The sequence below is a fragment of the Phyllostomus discolor genome, chromosome 10 (genome assembly GCF_004126475.2).
Source record: "Phyllostomus discolor isolate MPI-MPIP mPhyDis1 chromosome 10, mPhyDis1.pri.v3, whole genome shotgun sequence".
Taxonomy (NCBI): Eukaryota; Metazoa; Chordata; class Mammalia; order Chiroptera; family Phyllostomidae; genus Phyllostomus; species Phyllostomus discolor.
Window position 1 is genome coordinate 85,514,450 of NC_040912.2, and position 18,611 is coordinate 85,533,060.

Sequence of the window (18,611 nt, forward strand, 5' to 3'; positions counted from 1 at the left end):
TCTCAACTGTGCCAGGGCAGTTGGTCATAGAGTCCCTCACGTGGTTCTTAACTGAGGGAGTCCCCAGTGCACTCATCTTGTTGGCCCTACAAGCCCTGACAGGGGACAAGGGGCTCTGGGTCCTGGGGCACACTGGTCCTGCAGCCAGCCCCACACCAGCACAGACTGGCTGGCCAAAGACTTCACCTAAAACATGGAGTCTGGAAACTGGGGATGAATTTGTCCGAACAACCACAGCTCTGCAGTTACTGAAATTCAGTCCTTTGAGTGCAGAATTCAGCGGTGACTACAGCATGGGACTTTGAACACTAAGTACTCCTGAAAATGAAACAGAACAAACAAACAAAAAAAAGAAAACCTGGACTTAACTTCAGATGGTTGAGGACACTTGAGATTTGGAAACTTGAAGTCTACGCCTGAGAGGCGGCCCTGGAAACAGGCAGAAAACCTGGAGAGGGAGGAGGTCGCAGCAAACATCAGCGCGCTGCTCTGACTCCAGGATCTGCCAGCGCTGGGGCCTCCCCCAGATCCCACCACACACGGGGGACTCTACAGGGCCAGTTCTGAGAGCATCACCTGCAACCAGGTGGGTTCAGGGACTACTGCTTCCGGGTGACACTCCTTTCCTTCCCTTTCCTGTCTCAGTGTGCCCGCCCATAAGGTGGCATAAACAGCGAAGCTGCAGTGTTCACACTCTCCGTCCGTAAAAGCCGATGCACGGTTAATCACGGCTCTTCCACTATTCCCTGAGTGTTCCAATGTCTGTGTAGACTTTCCCTTCTTCTCCCCCTGCCTTTCCTGATAGCACAGCACAGTCTCCCTAGTGCTGGTGCTTTATAAGGAGGCTGCTCCGAGTCTCTCGTTTTTCAAACTGAAGTTCTGTAAAAGAAGATTCTTCTCCAGGAGTGTTTCTGGTGTGTCTCAAACTGGGCTTCGGGGGAAAGGCTGTTTTCTGTTCGCTCGCTTGATGCTGAAGCAGAATGTTTCACTGCTAAGTTAAATAACGCCCATCTTTCCTCACTTTACAAAATTATTTGGTCAGTGGAATCTTGTTATTTTTCTTAGGCTTTTTATACGTGCTGCTATTCATATGTTGCCTTCTAGAGAGCTCTAGCTGAGGACACAATGTGCCAACAAATAACAGAGAAGAAAAAGTTTGAAATAGCCAATCACGTTCACATGGGCAGTGTGCACGTGTGATTGTGTGCATTGTTTTATAGGGCAAACATATTTCCTGGCAGTACAATTGTCTTTGGTTTGTGTGATGCAATTCCACTTATCCGTGTTTCATTGGTTTTTCCAAGAGCACTGTTATCTGATGATGAGTCACTGAATAAACGTGAGTGTTATTGCTTCGTGGGGGCTTGGCTTAGCCCTGCCCTAGAGTGAGACGTTGAGTTTCACGGTACGTGCCCAGCCTCTGCTCTAGGTGTGGACAGGGTGCTAGCTCTTCCTCAGTCCACCTGCCCATGGCGAAGGGGTGTGAGGCGAGATGGAGCTGGTTCTGTACCGGGAGCAGGAGCAACAGATGTTTCAGTGACACTCAGTGATGGAGAAACCTCAGAGACGTTGACCTCAACTCAGGCAAAATGGCTCATTTCAGCACAAGGTGCCTAAAGATCTTTGGGAAACCGCCCACGGGCAGAAGTTTCATCATAGGATAATGACAAGAGTAATACGAGGTCTACTAATTTCAGATTAGACTGGAGGTTCTGTTTTTCTCCCTGGCAAGCTATCATGTATCATCCCAACAATCCCCATGACCTTCATAAATATGTCTGTTTCTAATTCCAGCCGGAGAAAAAAATGCGCCTTGTATTTAATTATTTAAAAAGATGATTCATGAGAGCATTGCTCACGTGGAGGACAGACTGTGTTGTGGATGCGACACAAGTGTATCCCCCGGCGCTCGCCCACACGAGAGCACAGCGCCCGTGGGACAGACGTTAGCGCCCACACGGCCGGACATCTCCAACCCCTGAAAGGCTTGCTCTCCACCTGATTGTCCTAGCCCTGGGCAACACCCACCCACTGCCTCAGAAGTCTGCCCGTTGGATTGCTGGGCAGCGTTAATGTTTCTGATATGGAGAGAACGTTTGGCTTCTCAGAAGTCCATTCAAAAGTTGATTTTTTTTTTATCTTAAGCCATCTCTCTGCTAGCCTTTCATCTCTTCAATGTGGCTGCTGTTTTCCTACGAATCATTCAGATCAACGCTCCGTCTTTCTCAAACACCCCTCTCGTGACCTCTGGTTCAAAAAACTGGCCTGTTGACTTCTATCAAATGTAGCCATTTCGCTAACATAGCCATTTAAATAATTGTCTACAAAACCCGGTGATTCGCAGCTCTGAGAAATGCATTATGCCGCTCACTTGCGGTGCCTGACAGCTGAGGTGAATCCTGCAGCTTGCAGACTGGGGTTGTCCACTCAGAGGGCCAAAAACTCTTGCTTGGGAAAACGGCCCCTTTTCTGAAAGGAAAGCCTCCATTTTCCTTGCATGATGACCAGAGATGCCCAAAAGGGGGCACAGACCCTCTGGTTTCAGGGGAGCCTCGTTTTCCCCACAACCGCGAACTGTGAGAAGCCTTGATTTGAAGACAGCAAGCCCCTCTGCTGAGTGGCCCCAGGCGCTGCGAGTGCCCAGCAGAGAGAGGAGGAGCTAAATGTGAGCACCAAAAGGCTGTGGGATCTCGGAAGGGAGCCCCCAGAATCCTCCAGAAGGAATGACAGGGAAGGTAAAGGGCTGGCTGCCTCCCATGTGCCTCGCCATTCCCAGAGGACGGGTGTTGCTCTGCCAGGAGTCAAGGTCCGCCTCAGCACCTGGGCATAGCCAGAGTAATGATCCCTCCGCGGACACAAACAATGAGCCAGGCATTTCATGGAGCGGCGCAGTGACATTAAACTCCGAAGGACAGGGTGGCACAGAGCTTTTCAAACTTAGAAGACAGAATGCCCCCAGATGCTCTCAGAGCAGCCAGCCCCACCGCCAGCCTGTCAACGGTGGTTGCAACCTGCCGGCTTTGTCCGTGTGGACCCCCTTGATGTGGCTGGCGCCCCAGAGCTAAGGACTTCCCCTCTACCCTGCCCTTGACCCGTTCTCAGAGCCCAATTCTGCTGGCCTGGACCCGGAAGGCTCTCCACACCTGCTGACTTGAGTGTTGAGAATGTGACATTTGATGGGATAAATAAAGATCATCCAGTGGTAGAGGCATGGGGGGGGGGGGGCGGGGACAGCAAGGACCGCACTGTATGTGGCATTTGAGGGTGCCTTTTACCAAGCCATTCAAGAGACTTCCCAGCTGCTTGTCCGGGACCAAAGGCTTAAAGGAAAGAGAAAGCGCCAGGAAGCAAGTTTAGTCCTATTTAATGCGATGTCTGAAGCTTTGTCCCTTATAAACACAGCCTGTCTCTCGACCACATATCACCTGTGTGGCTTGCCGTCTCTGCCTCATGGGGAGGGGCAGACAGAATGTCAGAAGAAGGCAGAAGCAGGGGCCCCCTCGGGGGCCAGCCCGCACGGAGAAGGAGGGGTCCCAGTCCTCTCCATCTGCATTCGAGCCCCCTCCTCCCCACGTGGCCTCCCGCTGAGTGAGCCGGAGCAGGAGACTTCCCAGGAGTGTCCCACCGCCTCACACCTACCCCTGGATCCCGATTTTGTCAGAACATCTGTGGCCCCACCAGGGTTTCTGAAGCTTTCAAGGATGAATTGCATTGATTTACAGAGTACCGCAGTGCCTGGGCCTGCAGCGATGCGCCCTGGGCCACGGGAAGGGACACAGATGGGGGCTTTGGGGAAGCAAAGCACAGGGAAGTTTCTGTGTTTGATGGCCAGGGGAGGGCTGAGCAGACAGAGGGCTGAGCAGGCTTCAGGGCTGGACGGGAGAGACACTGTCAGACTCCAGCCTGCAGGGTGGCGAGGAGCCAAGAGAAGGCCCCCTGCCCAAACAAGAGGGCAGCCAGGGGGATGTGGCTCAGGGTGGCCGTTCCTGAGGCTGAGAGGGGCATGGGGGCAGCAGCCCTGAAGCCCGCAGGGGTCTCGTCCTGGGGCTCCACTTTGCCCCCCCATGACTCCAAGCAGGGCCCCCGAGGTGTGGGGATGATCTCTGGAATCCAGCCTGTCATGTTTTCCACTATCTCCTGCGGGAGAAGGGAAAAAGCAGGTTGAGGTAGAAGACCCCCCCACCTCGTTTCTTTTCCTCGGACCTCACTTGGTCATCCCCTGTCCGCACAGCCTCCCAGGCTAACCGGGAGACTCCGGTCCCACCCCCAACCTGGAGCTGCCTCAGCCCAACTGCCTGCTCCCCCAGCCTCGCCACCCCAGCCCCGTGTTCCTACCAGCCTGCACCTCCCTCACTCTTCTCCATTCCTGACTTCTCCCAATGCCATCCCGTATCCCTGCCTCCCTGACCCGAGGTGGCAGAGTCTCCTGGGGACACTCACGTCAATGGTCTTTATTATCACCGTCTGCTGCACCTCCTTGCAGGCTTTCTCAGCCACCCGGATGCTCTCCGGGCTCCACTCCACATTGTTCATGGCCATCGCGCCCTCCATGGAACTGCGTGGGTGGGGGCGGGGGAAGGGGGGAGAACAGTGGCTTAAGACGCAGAGCTCTGACAACATGTGTGTGAAATCCCTTCCTGTCCGTCAGCGTCAGTTTCCTGTCTGCGTACACTCGAAGGAAGGCCTTACGACCGCGTGAGACCGTCAGGAGTTTGGCGAAGGAGACGTATGGTGGGAACTCAGAGCTGAGAACTTTTACGAGGGAGGAAGGGACACTTCTGATGATTCAAAGAAGTGGCTTCTCATCTGCGGGCCCTGAAGTTCAGGGAGGTTGGTGGAGGGACTTCAGGGAACCTGTAAATGCCCGCAGGTCGTAGATGAAACGGGGCGCGGATGCACAGACGTGCCTCTTTCTGGCAAAGGTGTTTCAGAGCTCCTGTGGCGCCTCAGGGAGGACCCTTGCCCCCGAATACTAGAGAGTCACCACCAGAAAGGAAACACAGTCTGACTGAGTCAGGTCGCGCATGCGAAAAAGGTGGGCCGAGAATCTGTCCACAAGGGATATCTCACTTTGGGAGGTCACGCTCGAGGGGGCTCATCATCCTGGGGGGACTCACTCTGATACCTCCTCCCCCAGCTCGTGGGCCACGGAGATGATGTCAGGGTACCCCTGGCAGCTGGAGATGTTGTTCCGGGGGTAGTAGAAGAGGAAGATGAGGCACATCTCATTGACGGTGCTGGGACCGCCCTGGAGGAGAACAGGGGGCAGATGGAGAGACAGAGATACAAGTGCCTGCAGGGGGAACAGGACGGGGGGGGGGGGGGCGGGGGGGCAGGGGAGAGGCCATCCACCAATGACGGTGCTTTCCTTTCCCCCTGATCTGCAGCCAGCTCACTGATTCCTACGTACCCCTGCTCACCACACCTCCTCCTTCCTCCTCCTCTATTTCTGGCCGGTGGACAGCGATGGATATTATTTCCAAAAATAATCCCACATACCTGCCCCCACCCTCTGTTTTCCCACTGCCCCTGTCTTGGTTTGGGAGGATAAGATACAATATTGAATTTTTTGAAAAAAGCCACTCCCTGGGGAACTCCTCCAGAATGCCCCATCGGTGCACAGCTAAGTGGGACCCACCCCAAAGGGTCACAGGTTCTTATCTTTACGGTTGACCCCCGTGAATTCCCCTAGGGCATTCTCTCCAGCCTCCCTCCTCCTAACACAACCTCACTGCCGACCTTGTATTTGAGCCCTCTGAACGGGGGCTGCCTTTTCTTCCTCAGTGACAATGGCAAGCAATGCCTTTTGTCTCCGAGAAGCCTGGCACCATCCCTGACGCACAATAGCTAACTCTAGCTAACTCTAGCTGAGCATCCCTGCAAGCCAGACAACGGCCTAGATGTTTTACCCGCATCAATCGGTTCTCACAACACTCCTCCGCGGTAGACAGTATTGCTGATTCTTTTATGAACTAGGAGACTGAGACTCGAAGAGGCTGGGTAACTTGTCTAAGGTCAGAGTGATAGGGGACTTAAGACTTGGAAAATTTTAGCTGAAGGTAAATAGCCACACATCTAGCAAGTAATGTGTATGTTAAGCTTTTTGTTTCAGAAACTACAGCTAAGGCCCATCTGGCGCCTGAGGAAAAAAAAAACGGCTGACCTCCTGGGGTGCTGTCTGGAGAGACCGCATGAAGACATCCTTACCAGGTGACTACCCCTCCCCTTGGAATTTCAAGGCTTTTGCCAACCTGTTTGCTCTCCCCCACCCCTCTTATAAAAGATCTGGCCAGGAAAGAAAGAAGAAGATGGTTTGTTAGGGTATGAGCCCGCCATCTTCTCTGATCGCCGACCATCTGAATAAAGCACCTATAAAAGATTCAATCGCTGTCATTACTTATTGGATTTGGTAGTGGCAGGCAGCCGAATGCCGGTGTCTTTTCCGGTTACAAGAGAGCCACTCATGCCGGTGTTGGCATTCAGACCCAGGCCCCAAGGCCCCGAGTCCATGCACTGAGTTGTGATAATGTACTGTCTTTCCGGGAATCCTTGCACCCATCTTGCAACCACTGGGGTGTGAGAACCTGAAAACCCCCCTGTGACTGGGCGACACCACTAGAGAAGGGAGGGGGATTCAGCTGGAACAATCAGCTGCTTGATAGCCAAGGTCAGGGATGGGGCTGCGCTCTGAAGCTGTTGTCATGGTGACTGTGGCGGGCAGGGAGCTACTTACAAAAGTCAGGGAGTCTCGGTCCAGCGTCTCGTACTGACACTCCACCAGCAATTCATCTCCCTGTCGAGAGTGAAACACAAAGGCTGCAGGCAAGGCCAGGGGGGTCTGGTGCAGTCTTAGAGCTCTCCTGGCTGACAGCAATGAGCCCCGAGACTGCCTGTCCCTCCAGCTCCACTGTGCCTCCCCAGGGCGCCCACCGGCTTGATCTCCACCCGATGAGGCAAATCTCGAGTCTCCTGCAGGCTGAAGTCGTAGGAATCGTCTTTACAGATTGTTTGGAGTTGTGCTCTATTTCTAGAGGGAGAGGAAGGGAGGGGACAGGAATGAGAAGAGGAGGGTGAGGTGGGAGGGTGTGTATCTACGAAGAAGCCTTGTGTGGGGTCATCCTGTGGGTACAGAGTGTCCCTAAAGCACCATGGCTCCTCCTCCCACCGTCTTCCTCCAGGCGTCTCTGCTCTGTGGACGGTTCTGGCTCCTCCTTGCGCCCAGCCTTCTGCTGCAGAATAAATGACTGTTGCTAAGCTCTATTTCCCACGTGCACAAGGGAAACCTTCAGATACGTGTCTCCTTCCCTTACCTGTACTGCACGGCCTTCAGAGCCCGCCCAGCCAGATGGGTGTGGAGCAGGTAGCCGAACACCTGTAAGTCAGGCACCGGGGCCCCGTTCATCTGTGACAGGGAGGAGGGGCGTCTGGTTTGGTAAGAATTCTCATCTTGCCCTGCCCCTTGATTTTCCGCCCTTAGTACCTGACACCTTCCTCTCAGGACTGACATGAACCCCTTCAGTTTTAACCAGGCCCTCCTGGCCGCAGCTCCTGCCCCCCTGTCCCCACAGGATGGACTGACTCCTGCATCCTGTGCATGATCCAGGCCAGTGAGGTTCCTGAGCTCCGGGCTGTGGTCCTCGTCGGAGGGTGGGGCCGTGCAGGCCGCGTAGGCTGTGGATCAGGCTGGATCTGTGGTGGGGAGCCAGAACCCTCAGGGCCCGCGCACCTTCCAGCCTCACCTCTTGGAACTTCTCCGTCTTACACAGCCCGTAGGACCGGAAGGACTCGGCGCCCGGGGGGATGAAGTGGATGGGGAACGTGAGGAAGCCCAGCTGCAGCACGCCCATGTCGTGTTTGCGCAGCTGGGCCGAGTAGTACATCCGAATGCCCGAGGTGTCGTACAAACCTGGTGCACAAAGGCGCGATCACAGGAGGCAGGAGAGGGGGGGTCCCAACGTGGGGGGAGGGGCAGGTGCAAAAAAGCTGGGGTGGGATGTGAGTGACAGGCGTCCGCTTGCCTCCCACAACCCCTTCCCAGCTCCCAAAGGTGTCCGGCCTCTGTAGCTCTTCCTCCGTCAACACTCTAGATGCTCACCAGGAAGGTTGTGAAAATTGCTGTAATGAATCTCCAGGCGGACCCACTGGGGGTCTGAGGGCATCCCGATGGAGATGCCCACGTCATCTGGAAACTGGTAACTCTGTTGCGTGGAGGGAGAGGGGCAGCGAGATGGCTGGGAGCTGGTGCAGGGACCCATCCCAGATCTCCCTTGCCTCCCAGCCTCCCACCAGCCTGGCCAACCCAGCTCCCACGGCACACGCCGCTTAGCCGCCTCGCTCCTCAAGCCAGGACTCACTGTGCCCCCGACAGCCCAGCCCACGATGACCTGGGAGCAGAGGGAGAAGGCGGGGTCGGCCCCGTAGCAGTCGCTGATGCCCGTGGGCAGAATGCTGGCGTTGCCGCAGGCGTACAAGAGGATGTGGTGCACCAAGGTCTCGTTGTGGTCCAGCAGCCGGGGCTCGAACTGGGTGGGCGGAGGAGGGCGGGGCACAGTGAAGATCCTCCGTGTCTCGTCCTAGTCCCCACCTTCCCGTTCCCCAAATAAAACTACACCTGTCCCCTGCATCTCTGTTTCTCCTTCCCCTCCATTTCTTCTCTTTTTCTTCCCACGTGGGGAAGCTCAGGTCTACACGGCCTGAGCCCCACACTCCGTCGTCGCCCTGTCTGACGCCTCTCTCAGCAGCCGTCCCTGAGAGCGTGGCAGGCTAAATCCCGGGACGCCAGCCTTTCCCCGCATAACCCCTCCGCGGGTCCGTGCTGTCTGGGCGCGCAAGCGTGCCTCATTGGACTCGCTCTCTAGAGAAAATATGGCTCCCGCACGTTTGCCACGTATTCCAAGATCCCATTTTTATTTATACGATCAAAACTGGAATCGCCCAAATGTGACTTTAGGTGCCCAAGTTTGCGTTCCCTCTGGCCAGATGTCCCTTGGCCACGCCCCTCCCAGCCAACACCTCCTCCTGGGCTGACGGCCTGATTCTGGGGCCAGGGTGGGGCTTGCACTGGGTGGTTTGCAAAAACTAATTAACTCCTAATGAACTCATGACCTTCATCAACAGCTCTGGCTGCAGCGTGGGGCTCGAATGAAACTGCGCTGGGAGCTGAAGCTCCGGGCTCAGGAACGGCTGACACGCCCACGGCCCCCCCACCTGGCTGGCCCCAGGTTGGCCCCATGCTTCCTCCCAGCAGTCCGCCGACTGACACCATCCCCTCTGTGCCTGCTGTGCCCACTGAGCTGCCTTGACCGGGTCCCTGCCAGCCTCGCCGGTACCCTGTAGATGTGGTGTTTCTCGCTGACGATGGGGAGAGGCAGGAAGGTGCAGGCGTAGGTGGTGTCGTCCTCAGGGATGAGGAACTGGAGAGAGAGACACACAGAGGCTGGGCTGGGCTGGGCTGGGGTCGTGGTGGGGGGGTAGCTCCTGGAGAAGCAAGGAAAGGGCCAGGCCAGGGAGGGGTGCTCCCTTCGAGGCCCATTTGGCTGTCCTCCCTGGACTGAGGGAAGTCAGAGGAACCTCAGTTCTAGGAACGTGCTGAGTCCTGGGGACAAGGGCAGGGTCTGGCCAGGGCCGGATGCCGGGAAGGGGGCTGGAGCAGGCTGGGTGGGGTGGGGGCGGGGTCTCACGTCGGTGATCTCCAAGTCGTGGATGATGGTGTTCTCAGGAACGTCCAGGTCGTCTGGGTGAAATATTTGTAGCAGGAAGATGGACTTGACGAACATGCGCTCCCGATCCAGCTGCAGCGTGTCGTCTGGGCCGTAGGCAGCCAGCACCCTCATGGTGTCACTCTGGGGGGGTCGCAGGCATGGAGGTGCTGCGCCCACGAGCCGCACGCGGCACCCACCCACACCCAGGGGCTGACACGAGCCACCTGCTCACGTGTACACGGTGGGGTGGCAAGGGCTTCCATGGGGACGGGGCAGAACTAGTCAGGGCCCCGTTCTGCCCCCGGGGCCAACTTGCCGGGAACATTGAGCGAGTCACACCCCCTTTCTCATTCCCTCTCTAGGCCTGTGTCCACATCTGGGAAGCGACACCCCAAAGTTCAGTGAGGTCGGGCAGGGTTCTTCAGGAGGGGAAGGCTGGGGTGGGTGGGGTGGCCACTGAGTCCGTGAGAAGCCACCCCGCCGAGGGCTTGTGGACTCTAAGAGGGGACAGTTGGGGCGGGAGGGACGGAAGTCCTGGGGACTGTGACTGGCCACCTGGGATGCATGGGCACTCCAGCGTGCAGGTGACCACGACCCCCCGCCCCCGAAGAGTATGCTGCTCGTGAGCCCGTGTTTTCCTCTCTCCCGAATGTACCGTGATGTCTTGGTCGTGAGGGTCACAGGAGCGGAAGGGCCTGGAGAAGCGCATGGTGGTGTAGACGGCATCTTCCGTGAGCCCCAGCAGCTCGGCATCCTGGCTGCCGTCCTTCTCCAGGGTGTGTTCATCTGCCAGGTGCTGATCCTGGGGTCCGGGGGAGGTCAAGGAGTAAACACCAGGAGCCCCAAGTGCCCAGGGCTTGGAAGCAGCCTGTGTGCCCTTAGCTCCCCCAAGGTACCGGCTTAACAGAACCCAGGGCTCCCTTATTAGGGAGTTTGCTCCTGGGACAGACCACGGTGTCCAGGGTGGAGCCTTTGCGCAGAGGAACGGACAGCGTCTGGCGGGAGTTTCGCCACCTGACCTTGCTTGACTTCCGTTCCAAGTCCCATCCCCCGTCAGTCCTGATATTCCTGTGTCCCTAACCCTGGAAAGCTCATGGATTCTCTGAACTCTCTGTGCTATTCATCCTGTCCAGTGGCTCCTAACGTTGGCGCCTCCCTATAAAGGAGATTGGGAGATGGGTGAGCTTCCTCATCTGAAAAATGGAGTAGCATTCACCCACCTCATAGCTGATGCTGTGAGGTCTAATGTGCAGAGGATTTGGAGCAATGGCTGGTTAATCAAAAGTGCATAACATTGTTAAGCTGTTACGGCCTCGGGGGCTGTGGTTATTAGACTATTTCACGCTGTGGTCTACCTGACAGAGCTTACGGGAAATGGAGGGTGAAGACTGTATCTCAGCAGCTGCGCCTCCCCCTCCCTGCCCCCCGTGGCCCACATTTAGGGGCTATTAGCAGGCATGTGGGTCAGGGCTCTCTCCGTCCAGTGGGTCTGTCCCTGACCACCGAGGGATGCGCAGTCTGGAAGGTGTAGACTGAGTCCCTCCAGTGGACCCCTTGTGCTGGGAGAGGCAGCCGCCAGCTGGTGTTCTGGGCATGTGCCGGCCTGTGTTTGGAACATGTGGCTCCTTCCTGGCCTTGGAGCCATCCCGAACCCAGCAAGGGACCCTCACCCTGGGGAGAGAGTCGCCCTGGGACTTACCGAGAAATAGACATTGCCCTCCGGCAAGACGCCTCCGACAACCAGATCGCTGCCCACCATAGTGTAGCGATTCGTGATGCCCAAGCCCACCCAGCCAGCTGTCCGGACCTGGAGCTCAAAGGTGATTATCTCAGCCTCAAGGTCAAAGTCCCAGCGCAGGAAAACGGCGTTGGAAGGATCTAGGAACCTGGAATAACGCAAGCGCGAGGCTGGGCCCTGACGGCTGCCCTGGGAGGGGGCTGCGAGGACCGTAAGCAGGAGGAGCCCGAAGGGGAGGGTGCAGGCCATGGCTCCTGGGGTCGGGGGCACCTCTCCTGTGGTGGACACTCAAGAGGTGTGGACTTATATGTGCTTCTCCCGGTGCCGGGCACCGAGCCATCGGGGAGGGACAGACTGGGGCTCTTCTGATCCGATCGTCATCCCCTGGGTTCAGAGTGGTGCCACTTACATAACCCAGAGGTGTGAGGTGTCCAGCAGCTTGTGGGGCAGCTTGCTATTATTGCCCTGGACGGGGGACCTGGCATCAGATTCTCAGGAGCAAATCTTTTAAACTCGTCTCCCCCAACCTCATGCTGGGGTCCAGCCAACAGGGACCTCACAGAGTCAAGGAGGTCTCTCCTCTCCTCTCTTCTCTTCTCCTCCCCCTCCCACTTTCTCTCCCTCCCTCCCTTCCTTCCCCCCTCCCCTGGATCCTTGGATGTCCTTACTGAGCACTCTGGCCTCTGGCAGGTGACCCCCACCCCGGTTTTTATGGACAGTTCCTGTTTTGTCTCTATACAGAACTGGAGCACGCAGAGGGGTGCCATAGGGGTGCATGGGAGCCTGCCTTTCCGCCTCCCAGCCCAGCAGGAAGGGCAGACCTTGCTGGGAGGGGTCAAGGGAAGGTTGCGATTTCCATCTCCCTGAGGAGTCTTTGCTGCTAATCCCGGAAAGGACACACACAGCTGAAGGAGCCCTAATCAGCTTTCAGGTGGGCGAGCCGGGGTAGCTTTGCGTTTCTGCACATTCTTGGGAGGAGCAAGGGGGAGGGGGCATGAGGGGAGGACGAGGGCAAGATGGGAATAAACCTGAACTTGCATTTGAGAGGCTTTGTGCTTTATCCTTCCCCCCACGAATTGCCCTTCAGAGGAGTCACCTCCAGGGCCTCCCGCTGGAGGCTTGGCCCGGTGTCCCCACGGGCCAGCACTTTGGTGTCCGGCAGATAATAGAAGGGCAGAAAGAACGTCAGAATATGAGAACATACGAGTAAAAAGGAGTATGAGTTCCACTTGATTTTAGAAACATTGCAATCTACCTAATTTTCAGATGAGGAAGCAGAAGCACCAAGGGTGACATGAGGGGGTGTCTGTGTGCAGGCAGAGCTCGCACAGGACCCAGGGCCCTGCCCCCAGGCCAGTGCTCTTTCCACCCGTCCCTTAGGACGCCCCTTCCCCCAGGCCCCAGCCCCTGCCGTGCCTTCCCACCAGGGCTTATCCTGGGGGGTACTGGTGGCATCTGGTGTCATGGCTGACTGCTTCTTAGCGAGGGCACCGAAGTCTCACCCTGACCCCAAAGCTCTTTCCTGCCGGAGTCGGACATAGCTCCTCTGTAGCAGGAAGTCACCTCGCTGACCCCTGGGGTCCGTCCTCCAGGAGTCAGCAGAGCGGCACAGAAAAGTTAACAAGGACACGTGTCCGGAGAGCCTCTCCCCGCACAGACACTGGACCACCCCCCACCCCCCACAGGAATTCAGCTCTACCGGGATGGACAGGACCTGGAGCACCTGCCCGTGCCTCCATTCAGCACCTGTGTGTTCCTCTTACTGCCTACTGCGTGAGTCCTTCAAAGCCGCTAAGGACCCAGGTGAGGCGGTTTGCAGCGGCTCTGAGCCCCTGAGTAGTCACTGGGCTGTGGTGGAAGAGAAAACACATTTCCTAGGGGGACAGCCATAATGCCCAGCTCGGGGCATGGGAGGAAGTAGGGAGCTAGGCAGCCACCTGGAAGGAAGAGGCTTACCTTGGCCCAGGACGGGAGCCAGGCCAAGACCAGACACAGAGCCTGGGGAGGCGATGACCTTGAGGAGCAGGGATTCAGGGAGGAGATAACAGGAGTATCAGAGACACTCTGATCCCAATCACATTTGGGATTAAGGCAAAGGGAGGGGTGGCAGGGAGACCGGACTGCCAGCCCTGTAAACTGAGACACACTCAGGATTCCTTGGCTCACAATCTGTCTGTGGGCCTCAGCACTGGCCTCAGGAGGAGGCAGAGTCACGGGGATGGGCTGGAGTCACAGCCACTGCAACTCAGGGGCTTTGCTCCAGGCCCCGGCAGGCTGCTGCCCACGGCCTCACTCTCCCTGTCCGGTGTCCCCACCCCCCTTTCCTTTCACTGTCTGATCCCCAGAGTGACTCTCCCCACAGCCAAACGCAGGGTGAAATGCATTTTTCTGGTGTTCAGGACGTGTGGTTTGGGCGATGCCACCCAGAGCTACAGCCCTCTCCCTCTCCCTCTCCGGGTGATGAGGTTGGGAACAGGTCAGGAAACAAAATGCGATAGAGTGAATCAGCACGTTACTCTCAGAAGGTAGCACAGTGGACCTTCTGTGCACAAATAGATGATCGTGCAATTTTGAAGTAGGGTGACACAAAAAATATCAGTGAAGTCACTTCATACACAAAGCTGTACAGAATGAAAAATCTGTCTTTTGTTTAAATCAAAAAGCACACAATTCCAACGTCAGCAAGCCAAGCGAATTTATAAACTGTATTATGTTGCCACCCAGTGGATCCTTTGAGAATGGGAACCCTATTGCTGTGTGTATTAAAATTTCGGAAGAATAAAAATATAAACAGTGACTCTGCGAGGTGTAAACCCCCAGGACGCCAGGCCACTGCTGGGCCCTGACGTGGGGACTCTCCAGGGATGTGGCTCTGCGGTCTTTCCTTGTTCCAATTCCCTTTCATTTATTATCTGCGGTGAACAGACAGACACCCACTTGCAACACTGACTTGAACATCTTGAAACAGTGAAGTTCCGTGGCTGACCCCTGCGTATCTCCGTACTGTCACCTGTAAAATGCAGAGGTTGGAGAGGTGGGAGATCACCGGTTTCTGAACCTTCTGAAAAATGAGGCCTCTTAATGTTAAAAAAGTTAGAGGGACTTGTGATTCTAATCTCTGTTGATTATTACTAAGTGATAGACGATTAGAGAGAGATAAATGCTACTATTAATTTGATCACATTTTAGTGGAATTTGAAACTTGCCATTGAACAATTGAAGTCCAGTTTACAAAGTGCTTATTCTGTGCCAAGTGTTACTCTAAGAATTTTTCATGTGTTTTTAATTTATTCCTATGAGGTCACTTTCTTTCTTCTTTTTTTTTAAAGAAGTCTTTTGCCTATTTTTTGAAATATTTTATTTATTTTTAGAGAGAGGGGAAGGGAGGGAGAAAGAGAGGGAAAGAAACATCAATGTGCGGTTGCTTCTCACATGGCCCCACTGGGGACCTGACCTGCAATTCAGGCATGTGTCCTGACTGGGAATTGAACTGGCGACCCTTTGGTTCACAGCCCGTGCTCAATCCACTGAGCCACACCAGCCAGGTATGAAGTTGCTTTCATTATTATCTGCAGTTCACGAATTGAGACGCTGAGGCCCAAGGTCACACAGCACAATGAGTCACTGGGAAAATACAATGGAAAACAAAAGCTCCTAACTCAGAAGATCTTGTCCCAAAGGCAGAAAAGAAAATCCTTCCATTATTAAATCAGTATGAAGCCAGAAGGTGACACACGCCCCTGGCATTTCTTTAAGAGATTGCTAAGACCAAGAAACCTCAGCCTTTCACACAGGCCTGGAGACCCAGCCCATTACAGGCATGTTTTCGAGATAAGCAAGGTCTGGTCCTCAAACGAGAGGGTCTGACAGGACCCTCTGTTAACTCATAGCTCACCCCAGGGTCAGTGGGTAACTGGGGTGTTCCTCTGTGTTTGCTAGTTGGCTTTATCTGAAGGGAAAATAAACTTGGCATGCCTTTATGCCGGGGTCATTTGCGAGTTGGTGTGAGCCGTCCGCTCTAAATTAAGTTAGGCTCCTCTTCCTAGATGTTTATATTTCAAAGGGATGGCTGTGGGGTTTTGAGAACGGTATTCCTGGGTCTTAACCCTGGCAACAGTTTTTTGTCTTTAAAAAAACTTTTTAAGTCCTCACCCAAGGATATGTTTGTTTGTTTGTTTGTTTTCATTGTTTTTAGAAAGAAAGGAGGTAGGGGAAAGAGAGAGAGGAACATCCGTCAGTTGCCTCCTGTACATCTCTTGACCGGGGATTGAACCTGCGACAGAGGTATGTGCCCTGACTGAGAATCAAACCTGAAACCTTTTGGTGTGTGGGACAATGCTCCAACCGAGCCACCAGGACAGGGAGAGCTGTGTGGCTTTTAAAAAGAGGTACACACAGCCCTGGCTGGTGTGGCTCAGTGGATTGAGTGTGGATCTGGGAACCAAAGGGTCACTGGTTCAGTTTCCAGTCAGGGCGCATGCCTGGGTTGCAGTCCAAGTCCCCAGTAGGGGGTGTGAGAGAGGCAACCACACACTGATGTTTCTCTTTTTCTTTTTCTCCCTCCCTTCCCCTCTATAAAAATAAGTAAATAAAAAATCTTTACAAAAAAAATTAACATACATTTCAGAGACAGAGAAAGAACTTACAAGTTTTCTAAAGTAAACGCTCTAAGAAAATGGAGGGGAGGGAAGACCCTTCCCTTATTTTTAACCAGGAGAATTAAGCATCTGATGTTGAATTTGTGCTTGCCCTTTCAGAGTGGAACGTGGGAAATTGGAGATGAGCGTCCATTGCCCATAGCCCAGTGTGGCCTGGCAGCAGCCTCTGCCCATAGGTGACACACTGGGGGTGGAGGGAGGTCTTCGTGTAATCTGCAAGGGTCCTTTGGTTGCATTGAGATGTTTTAATCCCTTTCCAGGAACCTCTGGGACACAGCTGGGAGGGTGCAGGGCTGGTCTGTGAAGGCACTCAGTGACCTCGGGGAGTGTGCCTGTGTATGGGGGGGGGGCTGGGCCAGCAACTAAGATACGCTCTCCAGTTTGAGGTTTGAGTCTCAGTGAGAAGCTGAGACGAGACCTTTCGTTTCCTGGAAAAGCCACTCCCTTTTGAGAGTCAAGCCCAGGGAGTGTCAGCCACTAACTGCCGCCTCAAAGGCCCAGGGCCTGCTCTCCTGCCTGGCTGGCCGGCCCTGTCTCACGGCCCTGTGGGAGTGGACCTGTGGGGCCAGGGAATGGCAGCACTTCCCATTCTGTGGGGCTGGGTGCTCGTGGCTGCCGTGAGGACAGGTCAGAGCCGGGCAGAGAAAGCCACTCGGTGGGTGGACAGAATGAAGGCGGGACAGGGTCCCTGGGGCACCAGGAGGCACAGAAGGTTTTGCTTCCTGGTCCCAGCCTGGCCCGGGCCCTCCTAGACACAGCCTCTTGTCCCAAGAAAGTATCCTTTCTGCTCCCAGATACTTGCTATTGGCAAATCCCATCTTCAGGATTTGGCTGCCCTAGTTATTTCTGGGGGTGACCTCCACCCCCAGTCCCTCCAGCCTGACCTGCCTGTGTATTTCAGGTGCCACTTCAAGTTTTGTGGAGCAAAAGCCCAAGTGGGCCCTGGTGCGTCGCGGAGCGGCTGAAACGCTGCAATGCTTTCTGAGGGATACCCAGTACCCCTGGATGAGCTGGTACCAGCAGGATCTCCAGGGGCAACTCCAGGTGCTGGCCACTCTGCGGTATTCTGGGGACAAGGAGGTCATATCCCTTCCTGGAGCGGATTACCGGGTCATGCGCGTGGATGACAAGGAGCTGAGGCTGCACGTGGCCAACGTGACACAGGGCAGAACCCTGTACTGCAGCTGCAGCAAAGACACAGTGAGAAACTCTCCTTAGACAAATGAATAAAAACCTCCCTGGGTTCCCACCCCTGAGCCTAAGCTCCTCCTCCTCTGCCTGCCCCTACAGCACCGGAGCCTGCTTGTCCCCGTCCCAGGTCCTCCCTTCTGGCCTCTTGACTGCACAGGACTCGGCCTGCACGGCACAGGGGTGGCCCACAGGCTCTGGAGGACCCACCTGCAGACCTTGGCTCTGCCATCTGTGAGCTGTGGGGACGACGTCCTCTCTTTGAAACTTAGTTTCTGAGCCTGTACAGACAGTAACTCTACCCAGCGCAGCGGGCCCTGTGAGGATTAAACACCCCAGTTCAGGTAAAGCCTTTAGAATAAGACACAGATACACAGGAAGCACTTAGCTTAAGGAGCATTAGCTCTTGTCCACACAATCTGCACACAAGAAACAAGCATATTGTATTTTCATGCCAATCTCAATGTCCAGAGGGCACTGGAAAGAAACCTGGAGGCATTCTGGGAGCTCAGAAAGGGGGAGAATGGATGTCTCAGCCTATGGTCCCCACTCACACCCCTGGAATAAACACCCGCTTTTCCAGTTACATCTCCATTCCCCGTGCTCACTACCGCCTCAGCTTCTCACACCCCTGTCTCAGACTGATCAGTACTTAAAAGTAAGATCCTCCGAGAGGGTCCGACTTGGAAAGGTCCAGGATCCGGAATCCACAGTGGAGGGCTTACCCAGCACCTTTTAAAACGCCACTGCTCAGGGCCGGCTCTGCTCCCGCCTGGGAGTCAGGGGAAGGCAGGGCTAGGCCAGACCCCGCAAACATCTGGAACCGGCAGCCGGGAGGTGCATTGTGGGAGAGGCCCAGCTCCTGAGACCTGTGCAGAGCCCGGAGGCATGGCTACAGGCTACAGGAGGGGAGCCACTCTGGCTCCAGTTCGGAGCTTCTCCACCCCAAAGGAGCAGGTAACTGCCGTGCGAGGTGGGCGTGAGAGAAGAGGAGGCGTTGCAAAGGCCCTGTGCGGTCTCTAACGGTGGGGTGGGCGGTGCAGAGGGGCTGTAGGCGCTCTTTCCTCTGCGTTTGTGTAGAAGGGGGCGCTTTTTCCATTTGGGGGCGCCATCTGCCCACAGTTCGCCATTATGTGCGCAGCCAGAGGGCCACAGGTGTTGCTCTTCTCTCAACTCCCCACCCCCCCAACATGGATGCCTGTGTTCTCACCTTCCTCCAGGAAGGGTACCTTTATTTTAGAACACCTTCCCTGGGAGGCCCTTGGCCACCAAGAGGCTGTTTAATACCGAGGAGGTGGCAGGCCAGAGAGGCCCTGGGCAACCTGC

General features: G+C 55.4%; 1 protein-coding gene and 1 gene segment (V, D, J or C); one reads left to right on the forward strand and one right to left on the reverse strand.

The window, feature by feature from the left end:
• Positions 1-3,233: 3,233 nt before the first annotated feature.
• On the reverse strand, positions 3,234-12,034 carry LOC114507355 (putative DBH-like monooxygenase protein 2). 2 transcript variants are annotated; one of them, XM_036010976.1, is made up of 14 exons: positions 11,849-12,034; positions 11,401-11,587; positions 10,357-10,503; positions 9,681-9,842; positions 9,330-9,413; positions 8,355-8,522; positions 8,096-8,198; positions 7,740-7,906; positions 7,311-7,402; positions 6,931-7,027; positions 6,734-6,793; positions 5,118-5,248; positions 4,441-4,555; positions 3,235-4,137 (listed from the first exon to the last, which is right to left on the reverse strand). In XM_036010976.1, coding segments are annotated over exons 1-14 (1,761 nt in total). In that variant the 5' UTR covers positions 11,851-12,034; the 3' UTR covers positions 3,235-3,891. The 2 variants fall into 2 exon arrangements, with proteins under 2 accessions (XP_028381024.1, XP_035866869.1); XM_028525223.2 differs by having other exon boundaries at positions 3,234-4,137; positions 11,401-12,034.
• A 4,076-nt stretch (positions 12,035-16,110) lies between these two features.
• Positions 16,111-18,295, forward strand: LOC114507356. The segment is given in 2 exon segments: positions 16,111-16,724; positions 16,999-18,295. Coding segments are annotated over 2 exon segments (372 nt in total).
• Positions 18,296-18,611: the final 316 nt, after the last annotated feature.

Excerpts from the sequence above, each read along its gene's own strand:
- LOC114507355 (XM_028525223.2), bottom strand. The coding sequence starts at position 11,688 with ATGGCCTGCACCCTCCCCTTCGGGCTCCTCCTGCTTACGGTCCTCGCA. Across the intron at positions 10,504-11,400 it reads AGGGCAATGTCTATTTCTCG|GATCAGCACCTGGCAGATGA; the intron begins GTAAGTCCCAGG and ends CCCGGACCCCAG. Across the intron at positions 7,403-7,739 it reads AGACGGAGAAGTTCCAAGAG|ATGAACGGGGCCCCGGTGCC; the intron begins GTGAGGCTGGAA and ends TCCCTGTCACAG.